A 25,598-nucleotide genomic window follows, 5' to 3' on the forward strand; every position below is an offset into this window, starting at 1 on the left:
CACATCCTATCAAATCTGGCTATATTAAATTGTAGACTGCATTTGGCATTTTGAAATGTACATTCCTAAAAATCAATAGCAAATTCACCAACTCTAAATGTTATGCCTTCATTATAGCATTGTGTTCATCATGGCCTTGATAATCACTACTTAGTTAGAAGTAGTGAGTGCATTTCAATTATAGTTAGGGAGACCTATGAAAAAGTACATTTTTTTCCCCATAAGATATTCATTTGGGGATTTCTTTTTCCATATTATAATCAAACAAGTCCCCTTTACACCATGGTTCTTAATTGGCATAGATGAAGACTTAAGACATTTCACTATTTCAATCCGCGGAAGACATAATTGTTGACTTTTTAACAAATTTTCTTTCATAATCATAATTTTATCATTAACAATAAAATTGAGTGTCTAAAATTTATATCATGAATTTTATCTAGAAAGATTATATGTGTAGCTCAAATTCAACTCGTATATGAATTTGGATTATACATTTATTTGTCTGCGAAAATTTTTCAATATATAACTTTGTTGTAAATCAAATACAATTTAATTACATTAAAAGTGATTCTCACTCATAGCATAGGTGATATTTGGATGACTAGATTAGAAGGATAATAATATTTCAAATTTTGAAAATATGGGTTTGAATTACTATTACTATATGGGTCTTTTCTCAATTCATTGTGGGTACCCATTTAATATCTAAATACTAGCTATTTTCTTTGCAACGTCTACCAATATTCAAAATCAGAATTGGCAACAATTTCAATGGTTTCACCATCACCTCTTTCAATCAATGACTTGGTCCCAAGACTTGTTTCATTCACTATCAATTCCATGCTGTTGTAGTTGAGAATTGCTTTTTATCTTATTTTTTTTTAAATCAAAGCCTCCTCCATTGGATTGGTACATAAATAAATCCATATTGGTGGAAATGCTATCCCATGATACATTTAACATCGAAAACAAAGAAAAAAATTTGGTTCTATTAGTTGAGTTTTCAGGATTTTTTTTTTTACTTAAAAAAACTCGAAAACTATTTTGACAAAACTAAACACAAAAAAATATTTCATAATTTTTAAAAATTATTTGTACCCCAAAATCATCATGTCAGAGGGTGGAAGAAAGAGTTGGGCTTCGAGAGAAGCACTCGGCGGGATCGTTATGCTTATTTGAAGACAATAAGATAATCCATTCAATTTTATTTTTTTATTTTTATTTTTTATAGATAATCTACGCATTGGAAGTTACAAAATGAACATATTGAACCATCAAAATGGGATCACTAGCCAATCTGTCGAACAAAATTATCTTGTTCAATGAGATTGAATTCTCTCAAATTGGTCTTCCAACTTAAGATTGGTAAGTTCATTTTTGGACCGACATTAGTGATCTAATCTATTCACATTTTATTACTTATTGAATAGAATATTTATATAAAAAGTTAAGATGATCAAATAATAATAATTGTATGATTGAAACATAAAAATTGCTATACAGGACATTGAACATTAGTAGCCATTCATTTTTTTAAAAATAAAAATTGCTTCTCTCCTTTCAATGGGAGAGATGTCCAAGATAAAAATAACAATAATACTACATTATCATAAAAACTTATGTATTGCGTAGCTCACATCTCAAATGAAATTGATCCACATATTAATATTCAATTGTAAAGTGAAAATAATTTATCAAGTAACGTTTTTTTTGAAAAGAACTTATCAAGTAACGTTGGGTCACGAAGAATGTCAAGTTTTAAAAAATAGAGTAAAAGTATTAAAAAACAAACAAACACTGAGGTCTCATTTATTTTCAAAGATAAAATGGATGGGATTGATAGTGAGGGACACCTCCCCGACATGTGTCCGACACTCTTCAAAACGTGTCCCGTTTTTTAATATTTTTTAAAGATCCAGATACTCTTTGGACACTTAGAGAACACACGTGTTTATCGCATAAACACACGTTTATCAATTAGACACAAGTGAAACTAATTATAAGTTTGAACAAAACAACTTAAGATATAGAATAAAACAAAAATCATATAAATTTATAAGAATTAATGTCATATTGTATTTTTCATTATCTTTAAATGATATATCCATATATATAACATATAATAAATATATAGAATTATATATTTTATGTGTATCCCTCACATATTGTGTCCTGTATTTTTTAAAAATTGACGTGTCAATATATCAATATCGTATCCATGTCATATCAGATGAGTGGTTCACCTACAATTTGTAAGCTTTGAAAAATTGTCCTGACCTCCTTAACAATCCAATCATGTTGCTAGTTGGGTCTGTAGAATTGCGTCATAGTATTGGATGATCATGGATTGTAATATACACCAAAATGAGTAAAAATACGTAATAATAGAGGAGGAATATAGATAAATCAGAAATGCAAAAACTAATTGCAAATCACTTAGAGTGCAAGTGAGACACGTGGCCCTGTGCAAGTGAGAACTGTGCACTCCACTGATTTTCAGTTAGTTTACCATTTATTTGATATTTTTCTAATAATTAACATATAAACAAAGAACATATTATGGTAACATATAGACCAACACTGCTACAAAAATAGATAAAATTTATATTTTTTTTTATGTGATGTATGTTATTTAATCACACCTTTTAAATTTTATTAAAGTGTAATCTTTGAGAGTGTGATTAAAAGGGATCATTTTTAATCACACATTTTAAGTGTGATTAATAACATTTAGATCAAACATTTTAGTCGCCAAAAGCTCATTCGTGAAGGAAAAAAATTACACTCACTAACTTATTAAAGTGTGATCTTTAAGAGTGTGATTAAAAGGGATCATTTTTAATCACACATTTTAAGTGTGATTAATAACATTTAGATCAAACATTTTAGTCGCCAAAAGCTCATTCGTGAAGGAAAAAAATTACACTCACTAACTTATTAAAGTGTGATCTTTAAGAGTGTGATTAAAAGGGATCATTTTTAATCACACATTTTAAGTGTGATTAATAGCATTTAGATCAAACATTTTAGTCGCCAAAAACTCATTCGTGAAGAAAAAAAATTACACTCACTAACTTTTCATTTGCTCTTGTGGAGATTCAAACCATCAACCTCTCACACCATAAACCTTATACAACACACTCTTTCCAGTAGTACACCTCTATAACACCATATTATTATATATGCAACATATATTATTTATATAGTACATAGACCCGTATTAATATAAAAGTATATATAGAAAAATAATTATTTTTTATTGAACATAATTTATGTAAAAATAAATTATTTACTAGAAAAAAGAGAGAGATCACTTTTGGTGACTAAACATAATTTTAGTCGCCAATTCTATACTTTTGGCTAGTAATTATTTTTTAGTCGTTAAAAAATTTAATTTCCAGGCAAAAATTACCACTTTTGGAGACTAAACTTCTTTTTAGTCGCCAAAAAGCCTCACTTTTGCCTACTAAACATCTTTTTAGTCGCCCAATGCCTCGGTTTTGCCTACTAAATTTTTTTTGTAGCTAAAAAATCTCACCTTTGGCTATTAAAATTTTTTTAATCGGTAAAAGCCTCACTTTTGGCGACCAAACATCTTTTTAGTCGCCCAATGCCTCACTTTTGGTTATTAATTTTTTTTAGTCGCCAAAAAGCCTTACTTTTGGCTACTAAAATTTTTTTTGTCGGTAAAAGCCATATATGGGCAACCAAACAGATTTTTAGTTGCCAAAACCTATAACTTTGGCTACTGATTTTTTTGTCACCAAAACTTATACTTTCAGCAACCAAAGGTGCTTTTTTAGTCGCCAAAGATATTTTTTCTTACAGTGGAGTGTGATTAAATATATATATATATATATATATATATAATCACACTTATTTAAAAAGTGGGATTAAAAAGTAGTAGTGTATATATAATCACACTTTAATTAGAAGGTGTGATTAAAAAATATATAAATAATCACACTTTAATTTGAATGTGTGATTAAAAAATATATATCTAATCACACTTATTTTAAAAGTATGATTAAAAAGTAGTAGTGTATATATAATCACACTTTAATTAAAATGTGTGATTAAAAAAAATATATATATATATATATATATAATCACACTTAATTAAAAAGTGACATAAAAAATAAATATTATCAAACTTAATCAAATTAAGTATGATTAAAATATCAATCTAATTTTTTTATCACACTTTCAATAAAAATGAGATATTTTTTTTTTGTCAAAATATGATGTTTAACTATTTTTTTTTAGTAGTGAAGCTAGCGGATGAGCCTCTCATATAGATAAGCTAAATAACATTCTTGTGAATTATGGACAATAATTGGTATATAGGCAGTGGCTCGGAAGCACAACTTCAAACAATGGACACATTCGCATGATACAGGCATGCCAACCTGACAATTCAAAAAAAAAAAAAAAAGGACATGACAACAAATAATTATATATTTCTATATGATTACATAAAAATAGAAAAATGCCTCGTACACCCACTGGGGGTCGACCCCCAGTGAGGTGGCACTCCATTATTGGCCAAAAAAAAAACTGTTTTTTTTTTTTTTTTTTTTCCAACCAGTGGAGGCGCGACACCTCACTGGGGGTGCGACCCCCACTGGGGGTATGCAGCACTGCTGATAAAAATAATGACTATTTCTTCATTTTTTACATTACAATTTATATTTGACAATATCAAAATAGAAATCATTTTTTACATTCCACATATTGGAAAGGAAGTGTGAACTAAAAGTCCTAATATCCATTCATCTCTATTCATGAACAAATTGGAATCTTTGGATTTTAAAATTCCTTAAATTTAAAAGTCTTAAGGAGAAACTAATAGGTATAAATTCACATTGTTTCTATTTTATCATTGGATCCCAAATTATTTTTTTCAAACTTGCAATGTGTTTCATATGTGTTCTCATATCCCAATGTGTATCCTACTTAATCATGCTTCATGCTTCTGTTTGTTGAACTATTTTTAAAAGCGAAAGGCACGCAGAGGCGAGGTACATGAGTCGTGCGCCTCATCAAAGCAAGGCACAAGTTATAAAATATTATTGGTTCATCTGCGCCTTATGAACATTGTCTCGCTTCAGAAGATCCAAAGGTGCCTGACCTATGCCTTGCCTCGTGCTTTAGCAGGCGCCTTTGCGTGCTTTACAACACTGATCTGTTTGATTATTTGAACAGTGTACTTGTTATAGATGTATTAACATGGTATGAACTAGAGGTGTGGCACACACAAGCTTATCACCTAGATCTAGCCGCCCTTAATCCTTGACTTTTACTCCCTTCAACTTATCATGTCTCTAAAATTAGTATTTGTGGTTAATGTAACCCAATTCTACCTTCTACTCCATTCAATTAAAATCTCCAATATGTATCTAATTGACATTCTCTGTATTTAATTTGGAATTAAGAACCTTGCTGGTTTGTTACAAATAAATGCAGCAAAGTCTATGACTCCCAAGCTCTATTTGTTAAATAGTGCAGAGTATCTTCTATTTTTGTCAGGAAAATATTATAGATAAATAAGACTTGAATTCTTAGCCCATATCTCCAAATGGTGGCTTTCATGTCTGGGTTTTTGTTTTTAGCAGTTGTTCTCTTCTTATTGTGCTGGTGATTATTTAAAAAAACTTTTACATCAATGAGCTAATGTGTCCCGAGCCCGACTAATTTCATCCAAATCTTTTCATTGTTGTCTTTTGAACATGTTTGCCTAGGGCATTTGGAATTGACCTTTGTAGCTGAACTTGTTATATCATGCCTGCATATAGGAAGATAGTGAGAAAACTGGCAAAGTGACATCTGCAGGGATGTATTTCTTACATTTTCAAGTGTACAGAATGGATTCAACCTTGAATGCAGTATGTGAGTTCCATTACTGGTCTCCATTTTTCTCTGAAAATATTTCACAATGTTATGGCTTAATACATGATGAAATTGTCAAATGTGGTGGCGCAGTTGGCAATGGCTAAGGACCCTGAAGCTGCTTTCTTCAAAAGGTTGGAAGGCCTTCAACCTTGTGAAGTCCGAGAACTAAAAGCTGGGCACTCACATATTCGCCGTTTATGGTCTGCGCAGTTTTGAAGCTCCTTTTTTGTCCCTTTTTCCTTTCGGTTTCTGGTACCATTAGTATAATAAAGTTTCTTGTGCAGAAGAGGATTAAAGTCCTTATAACTTGAACTTCTGCCCTGATTTGCACAGGTGATAACTTCTTCAAAACTGCTTCTTACTTCATCGAGACTCTTTGTGCAAAGTCTTACGAGGATACAACACATAAGCTTAAGGACATTGAGGCTCAGATTCTAATGAAGAGAACTGAGCTACGCCAATTTGAGACAGAATACAGAAAGGTAATGGCGCTCGACTTTCTAGTGATGGCTCTTATTGGTATTTGGCAATACATTTGTGGTTGTCTCTTTCACGTGTGATGACTTGTAGGCATTGGCACGCTTTCAAGAAGTGACCAATAGATACACCCAGGAAAAGCAGCCGGTAAGTTCTATTTATTCAGCCTAGTAATTCTGATAGAATTTTCTGCCTTGATAACATGGCACTAATTTATTTCCTGATCTATCATGCCTGCTTGGAACAGACATTTCCTGTAACAACCTAAATGATGCTGGGTTTTTGGTTTCTTCATTTTTAAACCATTTTTAAGTACTGAATTCTAATGTTGTAAAAGACAATAAACCCCAATGAGGGGTTGGCCTGGTCGCAAGGCCTCAAGTCTTGGAGGTGTGCTGCCTCTAAGGTTCAGGGATCAAAAGCTCTTAGGTGCTATCAATTACTTGGGGCCATCGGACTGGGAGAAAACCCTTGAATTAACCGTGGTGCACTTGTTGGAAACTCCTTACCAAGGGCCTGTGCACCCCGGGGATTAGTCAGGTTTTTATTCGGATACTCTGATGACAATCAATATATATATATATATATATTGTAAAAGACAATAGGCTGATATTTATACCCTGCTCATTATAGCCCGTAGTTACTTGGATCCTATCTCATCTATACTATTATAATTTATAATAAAGAAACACTAGGGGGTAATCTTAAATTTGGTGAAGATCTGTCGTGCTTAGGTTTTACTCATTAATTAAAGGGTTAAATATATAAAACAAAACTGCATGATTCAGTTTACATAAAAAAGTTTCGTGGCGTCTTTTTGGGCCTTGGCGAGCCCAGTATTTCGAGGGATTCTGCGTTTTTTGCTTGTTACCGATTGGGTGTCAGTTTGTTCTATGTAATAGTTTTTGAGTTAGGTATTTTTGTCACTACAAGAATTAACACTTTTGGCAACAAAAAAATTGGTCGCTAAAAGTCAATTTTTGGTCGGCAAAAGTTATCCGCGACCAATTTTTTTGGTCGCTACTTTGGTCGCCAATTGAGGGTCGGCAAAAGTAATTCGCGACCAAAATTGTGGTTGGTCGGCAAAAGTTGGATTTCGCGACTAAATTTTTGGTCGCTAAATATTTAATTACCGCGACTAATTTATTTTGTCGTCAAAACACTTTGGTCGCGAAAAGTGATATTTTCCCGACCAAAAAGTTTAGTCGCCAATTATCACATTCAACGACCAAAAAGTTTGGTTGCCAATTGTGACATTCCACGACCAAAAATTTTGGTCGCCAATCGTGACATTCCGCGACCAAAAAATTTTGGTCGCCAATCGTGACATTCCGCAACCAAAAAGTTTGGTCGTCAATTGTGACATTCCACGACCAAAAAAAGTTTTGGTCGCCATTTGTTACTTTTCGCGACCAAAACTTTTGGTTGGCAAAAGTGAGTTTCCACGACCAAGAACTGTTTTGGTCGGCAATAGATGTATTTTTTGCGACCAAAACTCTTGGTCGGCAATTGTCATTTTCTACGAAAAAAAAATAATTTATTTGTTGCGACTAATAAATTGGTCGCCAAAGCAAGAAAATAATACACCTGTAATTCCTAATAATTCATTCAATCCATAATAAACCTATAATTTTAAAGCATCCTTCAAATTAACTGAATCATTAACATTCGACACAATACATAATTCATTAACATTCGACACAATACAACTATTCTAAGTTTTCATTCACAAGTCACATCCATCTAGCATAACAAATTGAAACAATACATAATTCAGATTTACAGCAATAGGAAAATTGCTTAATCCACTAAGTTGCCTTGATAGCCAATCAAAAAATCCTTGCGCCCTTCCGTGCCACGCTTCGCATCCATCAAAGCAGTAGTGATGTAAGGCACCTAATAAAGAAACAGAATTGGAAAATTTATCAGAGAAGCATGATAGTGGCAGCAACACTGGATTGCAAACCCGTATCTTTGCAAAAATCAATTAAATCCTATAAACATGTACATCGTATTGAGACAACTACCTGGCATAATAAAACTGTACCTATTGCTGTACCTGCAAATTTCAGTACACGATGATTAATAAGCTAACAACCATAACAAATACAGACATAGTTAACTATCAAAGCTCCATTGATTCAGTTCACTTTTATATATGATTTTTTAATAAAGTTGGTAAAGTTTATTTTAACGAATAATACCACAGATTAATTAAAACATGAATGATTCTGATGGTCTTAGCTTTAGATTAAACTTTGGGTTGTAGATGAGCAGCTTGAGCTGACATTCAATCAGCACTGATGATCAAGGCCCCTAATCTAAGTAATCACACACAAAAGATTAACGTGTACCAAAAAAAAAATATAAATTTGCAGTTCACATAAATAAGGTGGCATAACATTTGTGCCTCCTTTCTGTTCTCTTTCCCAAGACATCAAGGGAAAGCATATTCATCCATTCTGCTACCCTACCTACCAGATATGATGTGAATGAATACATCTGACGAGTTTTCCTTAAAAATAATAATAGAGATAAAACAAACTTCTCTCTAGTGGATGCATATTTGTGGACAGGGAGTGAGTTTAGGTACTACAGTGCAAAAGTGAAGTGGATGCATATTTGTGCACCAAAGGCTGAAGAGGGCTTGGGATTCAGAAATTTGAGAGAGTGGAATAAGGCCACTATGCTAAGACAACCTTTGTGGGCTTTAAGTAAGAAAGCTGATTCTTTGTGGGTTAAGTGGGTCCATACTTGTGTAATTAAGGGTAAGTGTCTTCCTACTGAGGCATCTTGGACTGTCAGGAAGTTTTTTGAACTAAGAGCTGTGGGGCAGCCTTTGATCAATATATCATTGGTGATGGGACTGTTACATTTCAGCGATTTGATAATTGGCATCCCTTGGGCCCTTTGAATAAGAAATATGGGGAAAGGGTTGCTTTTCATATGGGCATGGCTGTGAATAGTAGAGTTTCCTCTTATCATTAATTTTGGGAATTGGAAGTGGCCTAGAGGTAGAAGAGTGGTTATTACTGAGATTAAAGCTAATACCCCTGCTAGCTTCGTATCGAATCCTAATAGGCCTAACTCAATGTTTTGGCTACCCTCTAGTAATGGTGAATATACTGTGGCTTCAGCTTGGCAAGCAATTCAAATGGTATTCCCTATCGTCTCTGGACATAAATTGGCATGGTTTCCTCAAAATGTTGCTAAGTGGAGCTTTGTGCAATTGGTTGCTGTTCTGAGATTGAAGCTAATACCCTGCTAGCTTTGTATTGAATCCTAATAGGCCTGACTCCGTGTTTTGGCTACCCTCTAGTAATGGTGAATAGCTTGGCAAGCAATTCAAACACTATACCCTATCGTCCCTTGACATAAATTGGCATGGTTGCCTCAAAATGTTCCTAAGTGGAGCTTTGTGTAATGGGTTGCTGTTCAGTGAGGACTGGCTACAATGGATAGAATGTTTAAGTGGGGGATTGTTTCTGAAAACATGTGTGTATTGTGCAATGGGTTTGATCACGATCATTTATTTTTTTGTTAATATTTTTCAGCATATACTTGGACTGTTCTTTTGAGGAGAATTCTTCCTGGTAGAAGAATGCCTGACTTTTGCTGAAGAGTGTGGAGGTAAGGCTATTACAGATTATGTTTACAGGTTGACCCTTGCTGGTACTATGTATCATGTTTGGAAGGGAAAGGAGTCAAGAAGATAGAAATGGGTGATATTAGAGCTAATCTTAGCTCATTAAGGAATGTAAAATTTTGTCCTAGTGCTAGAAACAGGAGTTGTGTCATGTGAAGTTTGTTTTATTTCAAACCATCCCCAGCCCTTCCCATCAATGTTACAGGAAGGACTTGAGAAAGCTCCTCTTGGAGATTTAACTTCTCTCTAGTGCAAGCAGTTAACTTCTTTTTCAAGCTCTCAATCTCCTGCTCCAAGCCAGCTGTCCTAATGGGGGGGATAAATTCACAATGCATTCTTATTTCCAATTTGAAAAGATAATGCCAACGCATACCTACCAAAAAAAATATTAATGATAACAACTTCATCTGATGAACTTGAGATAAATAATATACCTCTGAAAATGCATTCGAGTAGCCACAACAAGGTAACCAGGACCAGCTTGCTGCATACACAGCTGTTCAATGTCTTTACGTAACTCATCACGCCAACCAGAGAGTGCTTTTTCAAGAAAAGAAGTGAATAAGGATCTGTATAATACTCCCAGGGGAGGAATTTTGAAAACACATTAAAGAGGAAAATCTCTTCAGAGAAATTTTCTTTTAGCAAAAAGCTAAGACTAGCTCTCTGACTCAAAGTTTAATGGAATCTAATTTTTGAGATGGGCCACCAAGTAAGGAGAGTAAGTAAACCCCAGAACTTCTCAGATGGGCCACCAACATCTTTGTTTAACACATTTCAATCATGCTGGAAGGTCAGTCACTACTACAACATATGATCACTCAAATTCGGAAAAATTCAAATCAAATTCTAACCAGCACTATAAATATAAACAATAATAATGAACATTCTCATCAATGTCCCCTCACAGAATGTTCCATGACCAAAATTCTATATAGGACATGTCCCATTACCAAGTATTAACCAGTCTTCATGTTTCCTCATAGAATTTTCTTTATGAAAAGGCAACTACATATTATTTCCAAAGTATTTGTTGGTAACAATTCAAAAAATCTCACTCCTACGTAACGATTTATTTTCTTATTCACTATTTAAACATTGTCATTACAATCCAAGGAAAGGAATTTTGGCTTACACAGAAGTAGTATAATCAGAAATGGAACTGTATACATAGCAAATAGGTATTTCATAAAATAAACATTAGAATATTTCCCTGGCCTAAAATATGAGGAATAAAAAAAGAATAAACAACTAAAGCTTAGATGCTTTTCATGAATGAAAAAAAATAAATAAATAACCCAAAAATAAAAATTCTATTACAATAAAATGAAAAACAAAAAAACATATCATTTAAACATTTACCTTTCATGCCTTTCTTTTGCAGGCATCAACGCCCTGAGTGACCTGAGTGATTTCACGGCTGACTCAATCATATCCATCTCATACTCTACTTTCTCATTTGTCCAGCACTGCAAACAGTAGAACAAAGGTTGAGGAGCAGCATTAATTGATGTTACTTTTCAGTATTAAGACAGCTTATTACCATTATAAATGATAAACAACCAAAACAAACAGCAATAGAACCCATCATCCAATTAGTTATTCCAGACACACCGACAAGGTGTCTTGTGCATAACTCCTTTCAGAAGCAAATGCTTGAGCATCACTGGCAAAGTAGGGCTTGACGGCTTCAATAAACACATCACACAACTGGAACTGCCACCATGAATATACTACAGTAGCAGCATCAGAAAATTCATACGAGTCCAGTGATGTCACAGTTTTTGATATGGCCTTGTTCAACACGGAGAGAATCCACTGGCAGTTAAATGGCATGATATCTGGAACCACATTTGTTGGAGGGGTGTAATTATCTCCAAGTTTGCTCATGGCAAATCGCACAGCATTCCAAAGTTTATTACACCATTGGCGATACCCAACAACCCTTTGGATGTCCAGATTTATTTTATCAGACTACAAAGAAAGAGGAAAGAAGTCATTAAATTAACCAAAGAAAGAGGAAATAAGTCACTAAATTAACCAAAGAAAGAAAAGTAAAATCTGAGAAAAATAAGCATTAAAAAAGGTATGCACCTGTGCTGTGTAAGAGATAATAATATATGCAACTGACCTAACTTTTTTATCTAACCTCAAATTCTATTCAGTTATAAGAGAACACAATGGGTTGGCTGCACATTCAAGTCGGTAAAAAAAAAAGTCCAGACTGAAATCAATTCAACCATAGTTCATGCTCAAATTTTAATTTATTTTTATCTAGGCTAATTTTATAGCCTTCAAAGACCACTGTTATAAAGCTTAGCGTGACTCCTTCGACCATATTGCATTGAGAAATTAAAATGAAGTTAATAACCAATTTATACGTTAGTATGACTCAGGAACTTGCCATTTATTTGTGAAGAGAAAATTGCAAATTTAGTACAGTCAAAAAGGCATCCAGACTTTTGTTTAACATTTTATCTCAAGCCCAGACAAAATGCTTTATTTAATAACTTGCAATATTTTATTGAGTTGTCTAAGGCTTTGCCTAAGTTTCGGACTTTCACAACAATAGCCTAAAATAGTTAGTAAAATTTAAAATTGTGTATATCCAGTGTTGTTTTTTATGTGCTGAATTTTTAGGTCTCTTGGAAAACCAAACACGTGCATTATCCCCGGACTATTTTTTTTTTGAGGCACTTGCCAAGGAAATGAATTTTTTAGGCCATAGGGTGGGCTATTTTTTATACCATGAAAGGGAAAGTAAGCATTTTTTAGGTCACTAGATAGGGAAATACTGACATATATGCTTGCACAAAAATATATTTACCGGCATCCATGTACTTTTGACAAAGTATACTTACCGACATATAAACTCTTTGCCTCTTTTGTTCGTTCCTTTCTTTTAACTTCATTTCTTTTTATTTCTGTTACCTCTCTCTATATATATATATTTTCTAAATATTCTTTTCCTATCAAAATCAATGGAGATAAAGCTTTAGTAGTAAATTTTAAATTAAGCATTAAACTAAATTAAAGATTGCTAATGCATTGTTAGTCTTTTATCATTGAATTCCAAGTTATTTTATTCAAAACTTGTAATGTATTTCATGTGTCTAAGCGATATGCACATGTTCCCCAAGTGCTTAAAGCATGTTGTCTAAAATATTTTAAAAAATAGTAGAACATGTTTGGAGGTGTTTCTGGCAAAGGTCAAGAAGTTTCCCATGAGTGTCGTGTTGTGTCGGTGTCCGACACGACATGCCACCTTATAAACTTTTAATTCAAGCACACCTCACACTTTAAAAGCTTTAGTTATTTCAAAATGATTCCATCAATAACCCTACCATCTTTCATCCTAGCTTCAAAATTACAAGCTTATCATAACCTTAGACCACCATTAAACCACTTGCAGGTAGCATAATTCTAGTTTTTTTATTGATTCCCTACGAAGTTTGGAATCAAAGCTCATGTGAATATGCTTCACCTAGAACACAAAGGCATCAGCCAAGCTCAAGTCCAAATTATGATAACGATTTCTACCCAAACACAACTCTTCCCTCAAAAAATTAAATTCAAAATTGTCCACATGCCACGTAGCTCCTCTTGGGTATTGTTCAACTGCCAAACACAGCCTAAATTCTATCAACAAGATAAACTGAAGTAGTTGCTATAGTGAAAAATAAGAAAACAGAAAAACTACCAGTTTCTTTGCTTTCATTTTTTGTGTACTCTTATAGCATTAACTAGTAACTGAGACACCTAGAATAATTAGGAAACAGAAAGTGTCAGCATTTCCATTTAAGAGAAAAGGAAATGACAAACCTTTCAAAGGAAAATCAGATTTTGGTGCTACTGGGGGCTTATGTGCTAAAATCCAAGCTTTCAAAGATCTGCAAGAAGACATTGGATCTTATACAAACTGGCCAAGAATTTCTTGCCTTTGAAAGGTTTAATTGATGTCAATATTCAACACTACCTTTGGTTAAGAATTTTTTGCATCTTGTAATGAAAGCACACTTATTAGCTCTATCCATTTACTGTTTTGATTTCAGTCCTACAATTTTTTAATTTCAAAAGATTTCTGAAATCACAAACACTTGAGTACAGGCCAATCAGAGTCAATATTTCAACTTAGACTACTTTGCAGTCAATAGAAGACAGTAGAATTAAAGAATTCCAGCAACAAGATGAAAGAAAGTTAAACACAAATCAGCAGGCTAAAAAGCACCAGTGATATGAATGGAAGTTAAATATATGCAGGACATACTTGTCACGCGGTAAGGCATAACCAGCTGCTACTGAATCAATAAGCCAATTAACATTAAGTATGTAGGAATTTACTGCGCAGCCATACAAGAACTTGGTCGTTTCTAGCTGGGAAAAGAGGAAAATATAAAATTCAAAATTAGGCATCCGCAACCCAAATAAAAACTAAGAATAATATAAGCAAACCAACTGTGCAAAGAAGGGAGAACACAACATAAATAGATGTAAAGCGGTTTGATAATGATAATGTAAAGCAGTATAACCAAAAATCATAGATTTAATATCCATAAACAGAAAAGAATTTATTACTTTCAAAGTCATTAAAGTTGAATCTCAACTTGAAGTTCAACATATTTCTTCCTCCTTTTTTTTTTTTTTTTTTTTTTTTTTTTGTTGATAATCGAGAACCCATCCTAGGCAGGGACCTTTGGACCACCCCAAGAAGGTAAATTTGAGGTTTAGAGGCCACCCCCTAAGCCAGTGAACCGGGCAAACAGGAGGGAATTCGAACCCTCATCAATAATGTTGTTCAACATCTTCTATGATTCAGTTAAACATATTTGATTATTTTACCTGAGTCGTTGACAAATTCACTCAATTTTCACATTGACAAAAGTTACAATCACTGACAAAGTCAGTAAATTTACATAAGATAACCAAACATTTATAGTCATACAGCCGAATCATTGCTACAGATTTGTGATGATGTACATTACAGGTAATTGATTGATATAGGATGATTGTGAAGAAAACTCTACAAAATACAAAGTACAAACAGTGACCCCAAAAACAATGTAGGTCAGCAGCTAAGAGCCTTATTTAGGCTGTTTCTAGTTGGTTTTAGCAGCCAAATGGGGCAATAGAAGGGGCAGGGATTTGCTAGTAGTTAGGTGGAAAGATAGTAGTGGGGCAGTTAAGGTGATGGGAACAATAACAAGAAAAGAGTTGGTTTGGTGTTTTTTGCGTATTACACTTGATCAATGAGTGAAGAGTTGGAGTGCTCGTCAAAAAATTGCATGAAGAATTGGAGCATTTACGCACGATTTTCAGAGTACAATAAGGGCTAATCAGAACTGGCTATGAGGTTTAAGGGCTAGTATTTTAGGCATAAAGAAAGTAGTGGGGCAGTTTGGGTGATGTGATCAGTAACCAAGAATAGAGTTGGCTTGATGTTATTTCTGCATTACACTTGATCAATGAGTGAAGAGTTGGCATATGTAAATACGATTTAAGAGTGCAATAAGGTCTTCTCAGACCTGGCTATGAGCTTGAAAGGCTTTAAAATTGCAGAAGGTTGACAAGGGGAAAAAAAAAGACAAGTACAGGCATCATACATAGAGAGAATTTTTTGATCAGCATCATACATGGAGTTAGAATTGCATTACACAGTTCCAAGAAAGCTTCGAAAGTTTCAATGAAACCTCTTAAACATGATTGACAGATGAGGAAAAAGAAAGACAGATCTGGAGCAGGCCACCAGATTTGATCTGCTACAGACCACCACAAGCATCACAGATCTGGAGCAGACCACCACAGATCTGGAGCACACCACCAGAATTGATCTGGAGCACACCACCACAAGCATCCAGACAGATCTGATGCAGACCAGCATGTTTATTCACATGTTTTTCAATAATATTTCCAAAATAAAGCAAGATAATTGGATTTTCATAAATGTCATCAAATTGTATCTGGAAGTCATCTAAGATGGTTTAAGCAACGTAGACCAACTAATATACCAGTAAAGAAGGATATGAATGCCTTGGACTTATCCAAGGAGAAGGCTTTACATAGACTCATAGAGTCAATTATACAAGGTACATCCTTGTACCTGAGATAGACTTCCAATTATAATAATGTAAACGTATGTGCTAAAACCCTTCTTAGGAATATCGCTGGCATTAGGATGTGCTGTCATAATTTGATCTTTTATGGCATATACTTATCCAGTTCAGTAATGTCATCTCATTATAATCAAGACAATGTTCATGGCAAAAAGGTGCATTGTTTCGAATAAAATTATCAATTGACGGTCTCTGTCAATGAAAGTAGTATTATTGTCAAAACAAGCATTGTCTCATATTGTTGTGTCCTTTTGTGTTTTGAGACTATTTTAGGTTTGAAGGTTAACTAGGCCTTGGTGGGTGAGGTAGGTGAGGTACTGCATACGGATGCTCTTTCTTTGGTCTGTCAAGTAGGATCACATCTCCCCTCTACACAAAGGCTGCATGTGACATGGTATGAGTAGGGTGTACTGCCAAGGAGGTTTCAAAAGAGATTGGCAGGGTAAAAAAGGAAGCATTTACAAACAATCTTACCTTGATTAAGAGCAAACTAACTTATTTCATGTCTTTGTTTAGCATATCTCAATCTAGTAATGCATCTGTAATTATAACATCAATAAAACCCCTACCTTAAGTAGAGGGTCAAAGGTGCTTTCCATGTTTAAAGGAAAAACTATCCTTTTGTGAAGGACTTAAAGATCTTAGAATGAACTGAGCTCAAACTTCACATCACAATGCGGTGCACCAATATCAACACAAACAACATGAATATCAAACATATGTAGTAAAAGAAGTAAGAAGAAAAACTTGCCGCAATTGATGAGTAAACATTCTCAAGTTGTTTGGCTATAGTGTTGCATGCATCAGATAAACTACAATTGGTTGCAAACATCATATCTGGAAGCCTCCAACCCTGAGAACCAACAACAAATACATGAATTACCCCTATCATACTACACATTTAAAGTCGTAAAAAAATTGAAAAATGAAAATCTACAAATTACTAAAGCATAGTCTACGAAGTAAAAATGGATGTTATATCTGTTTACTAAAAAACATATAGTTTTTTTTCCCATTTCTAACAATACCAAACTTATTCAAGCTCTTATATTTGAAATCTACCAAGTTCAGGATACTGAAGAAGGCCAGGAATGAGAGGATAGTGAGGTGAGTTTGGAGATCAATGAAGGCTCAAGGCAGCACTCTTGAGGTTGAGGGTGTGCAGACAGTCGCTACTACATGAGTTTTGGTGTCTCACAAATCAGCTTTTGATGGGCTTCATATAGCAGTTTGGCGATTCTTATTTAGCTGTGCAGCTAGCTGCACTATAGGCTAAGAACCAATCTTATCTTCCAGACTAAAATAAGTGCAGTTTTTAGAGCCTGCAAGTGTAGCAGGCTTGATTAATGAGCCTGGTACATCATATGTTGGCCCACTTCACCTGCAGTGTAACATGTCCTTATGACTTCTTCATTTAAATGTACTCAGTTAAAAGAGGGTTATTTTTCTTCCCACAACTCCCTTGGGGCCATGGATAATTAGAGTATCATTCTTTGAGATCTAATATGACTAGGATCCAGCATCAGAGCAGCCATTTTTGTAACTACAATTTATCTTTTAAATTCAAGTTTATTCATGTTTAAGATTTGAAACAACTCACTTTGTATTTCTTTCTCCTTATTCATCAGAGCAAACCAACCCCCTGTCCCATTTAGTACGTCTCAAGGTCTTCAAAACAGTTTACTGCATTTGATGCACCAATGACATGATGGCCTATCCTTTCATCCACTCTATACTTGCTCTACAAAACACCATGCTACCGTACATTTTTTCACACCTTCCTCAGTCCACCATGTCTTCCTCATTACCAACACCAATTTGTCATTACATTTTATTGTTGTGGTTTCTGAAGCATTTCTAAATCATCCATCAATAAATTGAAACATATTTTCAATTTGACTAGAATTTTGACTTTTAAAACTCATCTAAAACAGATAGAAAGAATATAGAATGACCCAATACACAACTTCACCTATGTATGACCCATGGATGCCCTTACCTTCCATGTCAAGAAAATTTTGAAATAATCAAAATACTCTTAACCTATAATACTTGATTTTTCATATCGAAAGCTAATTATATCCATACTAACTTAAAAATAAGCATAAACAGTGACAACCAATACCAAAATGTGATTAAGAAAAGTTCCAAGTGTGTCCATCTTGAAACCAACCAATTTCCAAACATTCTCGCTGCTTTAATTTTACTATTTATAGATGACCTTACAGTTTGCATCATGAGTAAACTTTACAATTTGTAAAGGAAAGTAAAAGCAAAAATAAAAAATAAAAAAAGGGAAACAGAAGGGTCAACATGAACTATTAACTATGCCATCAATTTTACATGCCCCTTTTTTCCATTTTTTCTTTTGGTTGTTTCTAAAGGATGTCTTTTTAAAATATTAAAATAGCAAGAAACGAGATTTCCCTCAAACAGATTAATCAAAAAAAATGCAGATCCAATATCTAAATCATACCTCTTACCCTACGAATCTTCTCAATGAATTGCTCACCAACAATACCCGAACTAGGAACATTGAGACCCCGTGCATGACTAATTCTTCCTGAGGCTCTGATTACGGCTATTAGGTCCATACCACCTGATAAACCAACAGTCTCCATTTCCTAACTGTCACGCCTCAAGCTCCATGGCAACGTCGCACACTCATTTAAATAAGCATACAAGACTAAAAGTCCAACCACATAAACCAACAATGCAAAATACTCAAATTAAATCTTTAATTATCATAATGCCAAAATTCATAAAAATAAATAATTTTTATCATATGAAATTGTCCACCAAGTCCACTGGTATAATCCACTAACAAAATAATAATCCAAGTACTTAAAGCAAGCTAGGGTTGAAGAATTGAAGAAAAAATGTTAGTGTTGTAAACAAAATTAATGGTAGGAAAAGGAAGATGAAACAGATCTGGTTCAGCGTGTTTTAACGGTTAAAGTGCATCATGATGATGATGATTATGATTATGATGATGAAGATGACAACTAGAGTAGGCAACACACATGGATTCCTGCAAGCAGGCATCGCACAGACCATCCCAAACAAGCTTCAAAAGCTCTCAAAAAAAATTCTAAACTCATCATTGTTGAATAAGAAGTACATACCTTTATACAGAACTCATAATTCCAAAAGGACTGACTCCAAAATTTAAAAAATAAAGACTTTGGCATTTAAAACTCATTCAAAACTTACCTAAAATCATACTTAACAACCCATATAAAACTTGACCCAAATTATAACCTACAGGCAGCAACTACAACCCATTTTCAGAAATTTCTGAAATTAGCAATATACTGATGACCTATAGAACACTACTAGATAATATGAAACAAACCAGATCAATGCCTAACCTAAATAATCATAATATAAGACTCTACCAAGAATAATACAATGATTATGCATAGTTCTAATAGGGCCCACCATGAAATTATGCCAATATCAGAATTTTACTGCTTCCTTGAGTTTACTTTTTTCTTGCATTAATTGAAGAGAAACTTTATGTGCAGTCAAAAGATATTAACAAGATAACTGGACCAAGTATTTGTTAGCAGACAGTGCAAATAGCCAATACATGGTAAATCATGTGCTATTTCACCTGAACTGAGTAGATAATCATAACTTAAAAAGATTGTACATGGTAAACCTTTTCTGCTGCATGTCATAGTTTCTGGGCAGCCATTGAAGGAAGAAATGAATATGGCAACATTGTAGCAGTGTGGTTTTTTCGATCTTTGCACTCCATAAACCTGAATAATTATCAAGATTAATAATATAATCATGATTAAAACATGAAAAACTCTACCAACACAGATGTGATTTTTTCAAAGATTTGAACAATAATATTGCATGGCATATGACATAAACAATATAATTACTACTTATGAAATCTGAACTAATTCAAAATGGTTTTGTTGTTCATTTCAATTAAAATTGGTTTTTAAAATTTAATTATGTAAATGAATAAGACCCTATCACAGCCTTGATCATTTTTCAGTCAATAACTAATATATAAAGAAGTTAGGCTGGTCTCCTCCAAACCCTTATAATTTGAGAATACAGGGTAACTACTACAGAGACTTTGAACAATCAATGGAGCAAACATTTCTTCAATTTGTCCTTCACCAGTATTGTGGGGATGGGGGTGTTGTGGAACTAAGCAAAGCAAAATAAATATTATATGGCAATAATGAGCTTACCATGCAAGAGGGCTAGCAGTTCGATTAATGAGCAAGATATTTGAATATTGACTTTTCTCTTTGAGATCAACACGAGTAATTTTTTGTACATGGGCCATCCCTCTACTCCCCAACTTCAAGCTTGTTGATAGAGCCAGATGCCATGTTTCAGAATTGTCAAAAACTACAGGAACAGTGTTGGAAATGAGCTCCAAATCATACAACGAATCCATGGCACAGGAGCTAGCAGCCCACCTAATAAATAAAATGACACAAATATCAGCATACATTAGACAACACCTCTAGTTATTTCTCTGAAAATACCACTCAATTTTTAACACGAGAGAGTTACAACTGCTAATACAATGAGGCAACTATTTTTATTTCATTTTATTTTATTTTGTGAGTGCAGCACACATGTCCTGGTTTATTTTATTCATAAGCAAACTAGGAAGTGCCTAATATGCATGCAAGACACCAATCCTGTGTCAGTGTTTGTACCATGCATTGAACCATAAGCCTCAAGTTGTTGCTTTTAATAAAAGGAAAAGAAATGCAAGGAAATTATTTACAAGTGTTATGCAAACAATTTCATTGAAAACAAAACAACAGCCAGTGTTCAACTATTGTCTTCTTCTTTTGTTCCCTCTGTTGTGATGTAACCAACCAAGGATTCTTTACAATAGAAGCCAAATGAAGCTTACCTTTCCTCTGAATTTGCATTGTCTGACTGATGAAAAAGCCCTTTATTATTATGTATTGGATTAATACACATCCTAGAAGGCATCACAAAAGTTCTGCAACAAGATAGAGTAGTGAAGTCAAAACACTTATTACCAAGACTATGATAATCATTAAGACCAACAGTAATGAATTTCTAATCTTTCAGGGTCTCACAAGCATCTTTATGCCAAGACTGAAATCAGATTACTTACTACAGCTATTAAAAGCAAGCATACTTACTACAGCTATCTTTTAAATGCTAGTAAATTAAGAAACAAATCAAAGAAGCCAATCTTACTAAAAATGCACATCACTTAAAAGAAATGATTTGTTAAATTACAAGAGGAAATAAAAGATTGTGTTTTCTCTCCTCCCTTGTTTGGTAATGCAATGTAACAACCAGTGGTTAAGTGTGAAGTTTTAAATAGTTTTTCCATGAACAATAAAAATCAAATTTCGGATGCTTGACTAACAGGTATTTTAGGGAAGTCATCTGAGATATGGAATAAGGGATGCCACCAGTGAAGCTATTTCCAGCAAGGTTTCTGCATTACAAGGGGATTGCTGATGAAACCACCATAAGAAAATTAAAGGGCGCAAATTTTTTTTTTTTTTGATAAATGAAATTAAGGGACTGAAATAGAAGAGAAGGAAAAATCAGTAGGCATTAAGCATACAGTTGCGTGCAGTTTGAAGGTGTGCAAAATTTACACATAAATTAAATTAAAGAAAAATAACTTGGAAATGAACAAATCGAATCAAAATCAAAATCCCATAGGAGATAGACGACTTTGACCAACCCTAGACTTAAAAAAATCACTTGTTAGGGTTTCAAAAATTAGAAGGAGAGGGAAAGGGGCAGAGTGAGAGCAGCAAACAAGTGAGAGAGAGAGAACTTAACAGAGTCGTAGTCGTCGGTGGTAGTCACAGTCGCGGTGGCGGGCTTTGTCTTTGTGTTTAGAGTCTTCGTCCTCGGCGGGCTTGAAGGATGGGGGCTTGAATGCAGGGGGCTTCGGAGGGAGGTTTCCTAATTTTCTCTGAATATCGTCCCATTGAGTCGAAGCTCCTTCCACGTCCTTGTACACGAAGTGATAGTTCCCCATTTTTGAGAATCTCCGATCAACTCTCTCTCTCTCCCTCCCTCCCTCTCCCCCTCCCTATAGTATCGTATTTTGGGGATTTTTTGTTAGGGATTGGGGATTTGAGATCGTGAGAAACAAAGGGGGGAAAGAAAGGAGGAAAATAGAAAGAGCGGGAAAACGAAAAAAAGAAGAAAAGAAGAGGAGAGTTAAGATAGGCCATAGTTTTATTTATTTTTTGCTAATTTTTTTTTTTTTTTGGTTGAAACTGCAGAAATTTTTTTTTTATTTTTATTTTTCTTAGTTATTAAGGTTGAAAATTAATTAGTTTCATTTTTATTTTAATGAAATCTTTTTTTTATTTGGTAAAAGTAGAGGTAATATTTTTATGAAAAATATTTTCAATTAAAATAAAGTTAATGAAATTTAGAGAGATAGAGACAGACAGATTAACTTTATTTTAATGATTTTTTTTTTTATTTGGTAGAAGTAGGGTAATATTTTAATGAAAAATATTTTCTATTAAAATAAAGTTAATTTTTTATGGTCAATGGAAAATATTTTTTTGTAGCCCATTTTTTTTTTTTTGTTTACTAAAAATCAAGAGCTAATTTTTTGTGGTAGAGAAGAGGGAGCGGCAGTAGTGGTGAAGGTGGTGTATAAGAGGTGATGGCGAAGGAGATTAGTGGTGAAGTTATGGTAGTGGTAGAGGAGATGGAGTGGTGGTAGAGGAGGAGAGGTAATAGTAGTAGTAGTGGTAGCAGTGGTAGTAGTGGCAGTGATGGTGATAGTAATGGTAGTCGTAGAGGTGGAGTGACAACATTGGTAATAATGGTGGTAGTGGAATGACATTTGCAGTAGTGGTGAATGTGGTAGAGGAGATGGGTGGTGAGAGAGAGATGTGTGAGAGACAGATAGAGAGAGACAGAGACAGAGTGATGAGCGAGAGAGAGACAAAGTGGTCGCTAAAAGTGCATTTTCTTGTAGTGGAGAGCTCAATAAATAGAGAAGATGAGAGGGAGAGAGTGAGCAAGGTGAACACAATGGGAGAGAGACAGACAGACAGACACAAAGAAAGAGTAAGACGACATTGTTTTTTTAATTTTTTTTTGTGACAGAAAAATGACGTTGCATTTATTTAAACTATTTTGTGACTTTATATATATATGAAAATGTCTCAAAGCCACAATATATATATATATATATATATATTTTTTTTTTACTTTTTTTTTGCAACGGTACCTATTACAGTCGCAAAAAACTCTTCTTTTTTTTTTGCGACAACAAGTTTGGTCGCCAATAAGTTTTTTGGCGACCAAAATTTTGGTCGCCAAAAGATAAAAAATAATTTTTTATTTTCCATTCGGCGACTACATTGTTTTAGTAGCCAAAACTCAATATACGGCGACTAAAATATTTTTTGTCGCTAAAAATAAGTTTTTGGCGACCAAACTTTTGGTTGCCAAAAGATAAAAAATAATTTTTTATTTTCCATTCTGCGACTAAATAGTTTTAGTAGCCAAAACTCAATATACGGCGACTAAAATATTTTTAGTTGCTAAAAATAAGTTTTTTGGCGACCAAAATTTTGGTCGCCAAAAGATAAAAAATAATTTTTTATTTTCCATTCGGCGACTACATTGTTTTAGTAGCCAAAACTCAATATACGGCGACTAAAATATTTTTTGTCGCTAAAAATAAGTTTTTGGCGACCAAACTATTGGTCGCTAGAAGATAAAAAATAATTTTTGATTTTCCATTTAGCGACTAAATAGTTTTAGTAGCCGAAACTCAATATACGGCGACTAAAATATTTTTAGTTGCTAAAAATAAGTTTTTGGCGACCAAAATTTTGGTCGCCAAAGATAAAAAATAATGTTTCATTTTCCATTCGGCGACTAAATAGTTTTAGTAGCCAAAACTCCATATACAGCGACTAAAATATTTTTAGTCGCTAAAAATAAGTTTTTTAGCGACCAAAATTTTGGTCGCCAATTCCACAATCAACTTATTTTTGATCTTGCACGACCAACTTATTTTTTTGTCGTCAAAATGTGACCTTCCGCGACCAAATTTGTAGTTGGTCGCCAAAACCACATCACTTTCTGCGACCAACTCATTTTTTGGTCGCCAACATATGATCTTCTGCGACCAACTCATATTTGGTCGTCAAAAATAATGATAATTCGCGACTAATTAATATTTGGTCGCCAAAAGGTAACTTTTAGCTACCAACTTTTATATTGGTCGCGAAAAGTGATCGCTAAAAGTGCAGATTCTTGTAGTGTGTGTTTTCCTTTTTTTCTTTTTGTTTTTTCAATTTCTCTTGTAAGAGGACGCCTTATCCTCTTTTTTCTTGACCTTGAACCTTAATAAATCTTTGTTTGTTGCTGATAAAAAAAAAAGAAAAGAAAAAGTTTCGTGGTATTTTGAGAGTTGGCACTGACAGAGAATAGTATCGAATGTGGATTAGTGGGAAAAGTAGGAATAGGAAAACTTTAGAAAAAGTAAATATTAAAAAAAAAAATAGAATTGATATAGTTGACAGACGCAGTAGGTGCGTGCCTCCCTTGTTAATTATAATTATATTTGTGTTTCCATAACATTTGTGAAACCCATGTTCAAATCATGTTATTTCTGTAATAAGATTGTTTCAGTTTTTGTTTTCGAGATCTTTATTAGACATCGATTTTTGCATCTTTCCCTCTCCTCGTAATTATATCTAGTTCTAGTTACCTTGTTTTCGTCTTATAGTTGCCATTGTCTTGTTCCGGAGAACAGGTTGATGAGCTACTGAAACAGCGAGACACTATCCACTCCTCATTCACCGTAGTCAGGTCAGTTGTTGTCAGTGGTGGGAGCGGCACTCATGTTAGTAATGGAAGTAGTAGTAAAGTTCCCGGTGAGGATTTCAAGGCTGAGAGCCCGGGGGAAGATGGAGGGTCAGATGGGAAGGATAAATCGTCCAAGAAGAAATGGTTCAATCTTAACCTGAAAGGATCCGATAAAAAATTTGGTTAAGACTTGAAAGAGAGTGCTTAGATATTCATTATATTGTTTGAGAACACTTGGGCCACCAGCTTGCTTGCCTGCTAGAGGTATTACTTGTTCGATTTATTATATCTTCGTTGTGGATTCCCTGGGGTTGTTCTTCTTAACAGTTTGTTGTAGTTGATTTCTTCAAACATAGTGAAAGATGTGTGTATCAATATCTTTGCTTTGTTTTTTTTTTTTTTTTTTTTTTTGAAATGAATTGCTTGTCAAGCTCTTCAAGTTCATGTAGCAGGTAGAACAGATTTTTGATACGGTGATAATAGAACAGATTTTTATGATTAATTTGATTCTATACCTAATAAAGTTTTGCTTCAATATGGGATGTTTATTTTTTCAAGTTGTTTCCTTTTTTTTTTTTTTTTTTTGAGAAAAGTTTCAAGTTGTATCTTTTTTTTTTTTTCTTTTTTTTTTTGTTTCT

General features: G+C 34.0%; 1 protein-coding gene and 1 pseudogene across 6 annotated transcripts; one reads left to right on the forward strand and one right to left on the reverse strand.

Annotated features, from left to right (window-relative positions):
* Nucleotides 1-5,477: 5,477 nt before the first annotated feature.
* LOC114322906 (chaperone protein dnaJ 15-like) lies at nt 5,478-25,347 on the forward strand (annotated as a pseudogene). The gene is made up of 7 exons (XR_014341504.1): nt 5,478-5,512; nt 5,619-5,640; nt 5,799-5,888; nt 5,986-6,095; nt 6,229-6,377; nt 6,466-6,519; nt 24,908-25,347. The product of XR_014341504.1 is annotated as a chaperone protein dnaJ 15-like (transcript).
* LOC114260472 (uncharacterized) lies at nt 8,000-22,261 on the reverse strand. Of its 5 annotated transcripts, none has more exons than XM_082892588.1 (11): nt 21,949-22,261; nt 21,029-21,121; nt 20,346-20,579; nt 18,605-19,895; nt 16,880-16,981; nt 14,286-14,392; nt 11,562-11,992; nt 11,381-11,487; nt 10,453-10,558; nt 8,400-8,431; nt 8,000-8,268 (listed from the first exon to the last, which is right to left on the reverse strand). In XM_082892588.1, the coding sequence occupies exons 2-4, from the start codon at nt 21,109-21,111 to the stop codon at nt 19,808-19,810; spliced, it is 405 nt and encodes a 134-aa protein (XP_082748714.1). In that variant the 5' UTR covers nt 21,112-21,121; nt 21,949-22,261; the 3' UTR covers nt 8,000-8,268; nt 8,400-8,431; nt 10,453-10,558; nt 11,381-11,487; nt 11,562-11,992; nt 14,286-14,392; nt 16,880-16,981; nt 18,605-19,807. The 5 variants fall into 5 exon arrangements, with proteins under 5 accessions (XP_082748714.1, XP_082748711.1, XP_082748712.1 ...); XM_082892585.1 differs by lacking the exon at nt 21,949-22,261 and adding an exon at nt 21,521-21,910; XM_082892586.1 differs by lacking the exons at nt 10,453-10,558; nt 21,949-22,261 and adding an exon at nt 21,521-21,910.
* Nucleotides 25,348-25,598: the final 251 nt, after the last annotated feature.

Source organism: Camellia sinensis, chromosome 10, assembly GCF_055761805.1.
Source record: "Camellia sinensis isolate YWXY chromosome 10, ASM5576180v1, whole genome shotgun sequence".
Taxonomy (NCBI): Eukaryota; Viridiplantae; Streptophyta; class Magnoliopsida; order Ericales; family Theaceae; genus Camellia; species Camellia sinensis.

Excerpts from the sequence above, each read along its gene's own strand:
- LOC114260472 (XM_082892587.1), bottom strand. The coding sequence starts at position 21,540 with ATGACTTCCCTAAAATACCT. Across the intron at positions 20,580-21,028 it reads AATGCAAATTCAGAGGAAAG|GTGGGCTGCTAGCTCCTGTG; the intron begins GTAAGCTTCATT and ends TTTATTTATTAG. Across the intron at positions 19,896-20,345 it reads ACTGCTAGCCCTCTTGCATG|GTTTATGGAGTGCAAAGATC; the intron begins GTAAGCTCATTA and ends ATAATTATTCAG.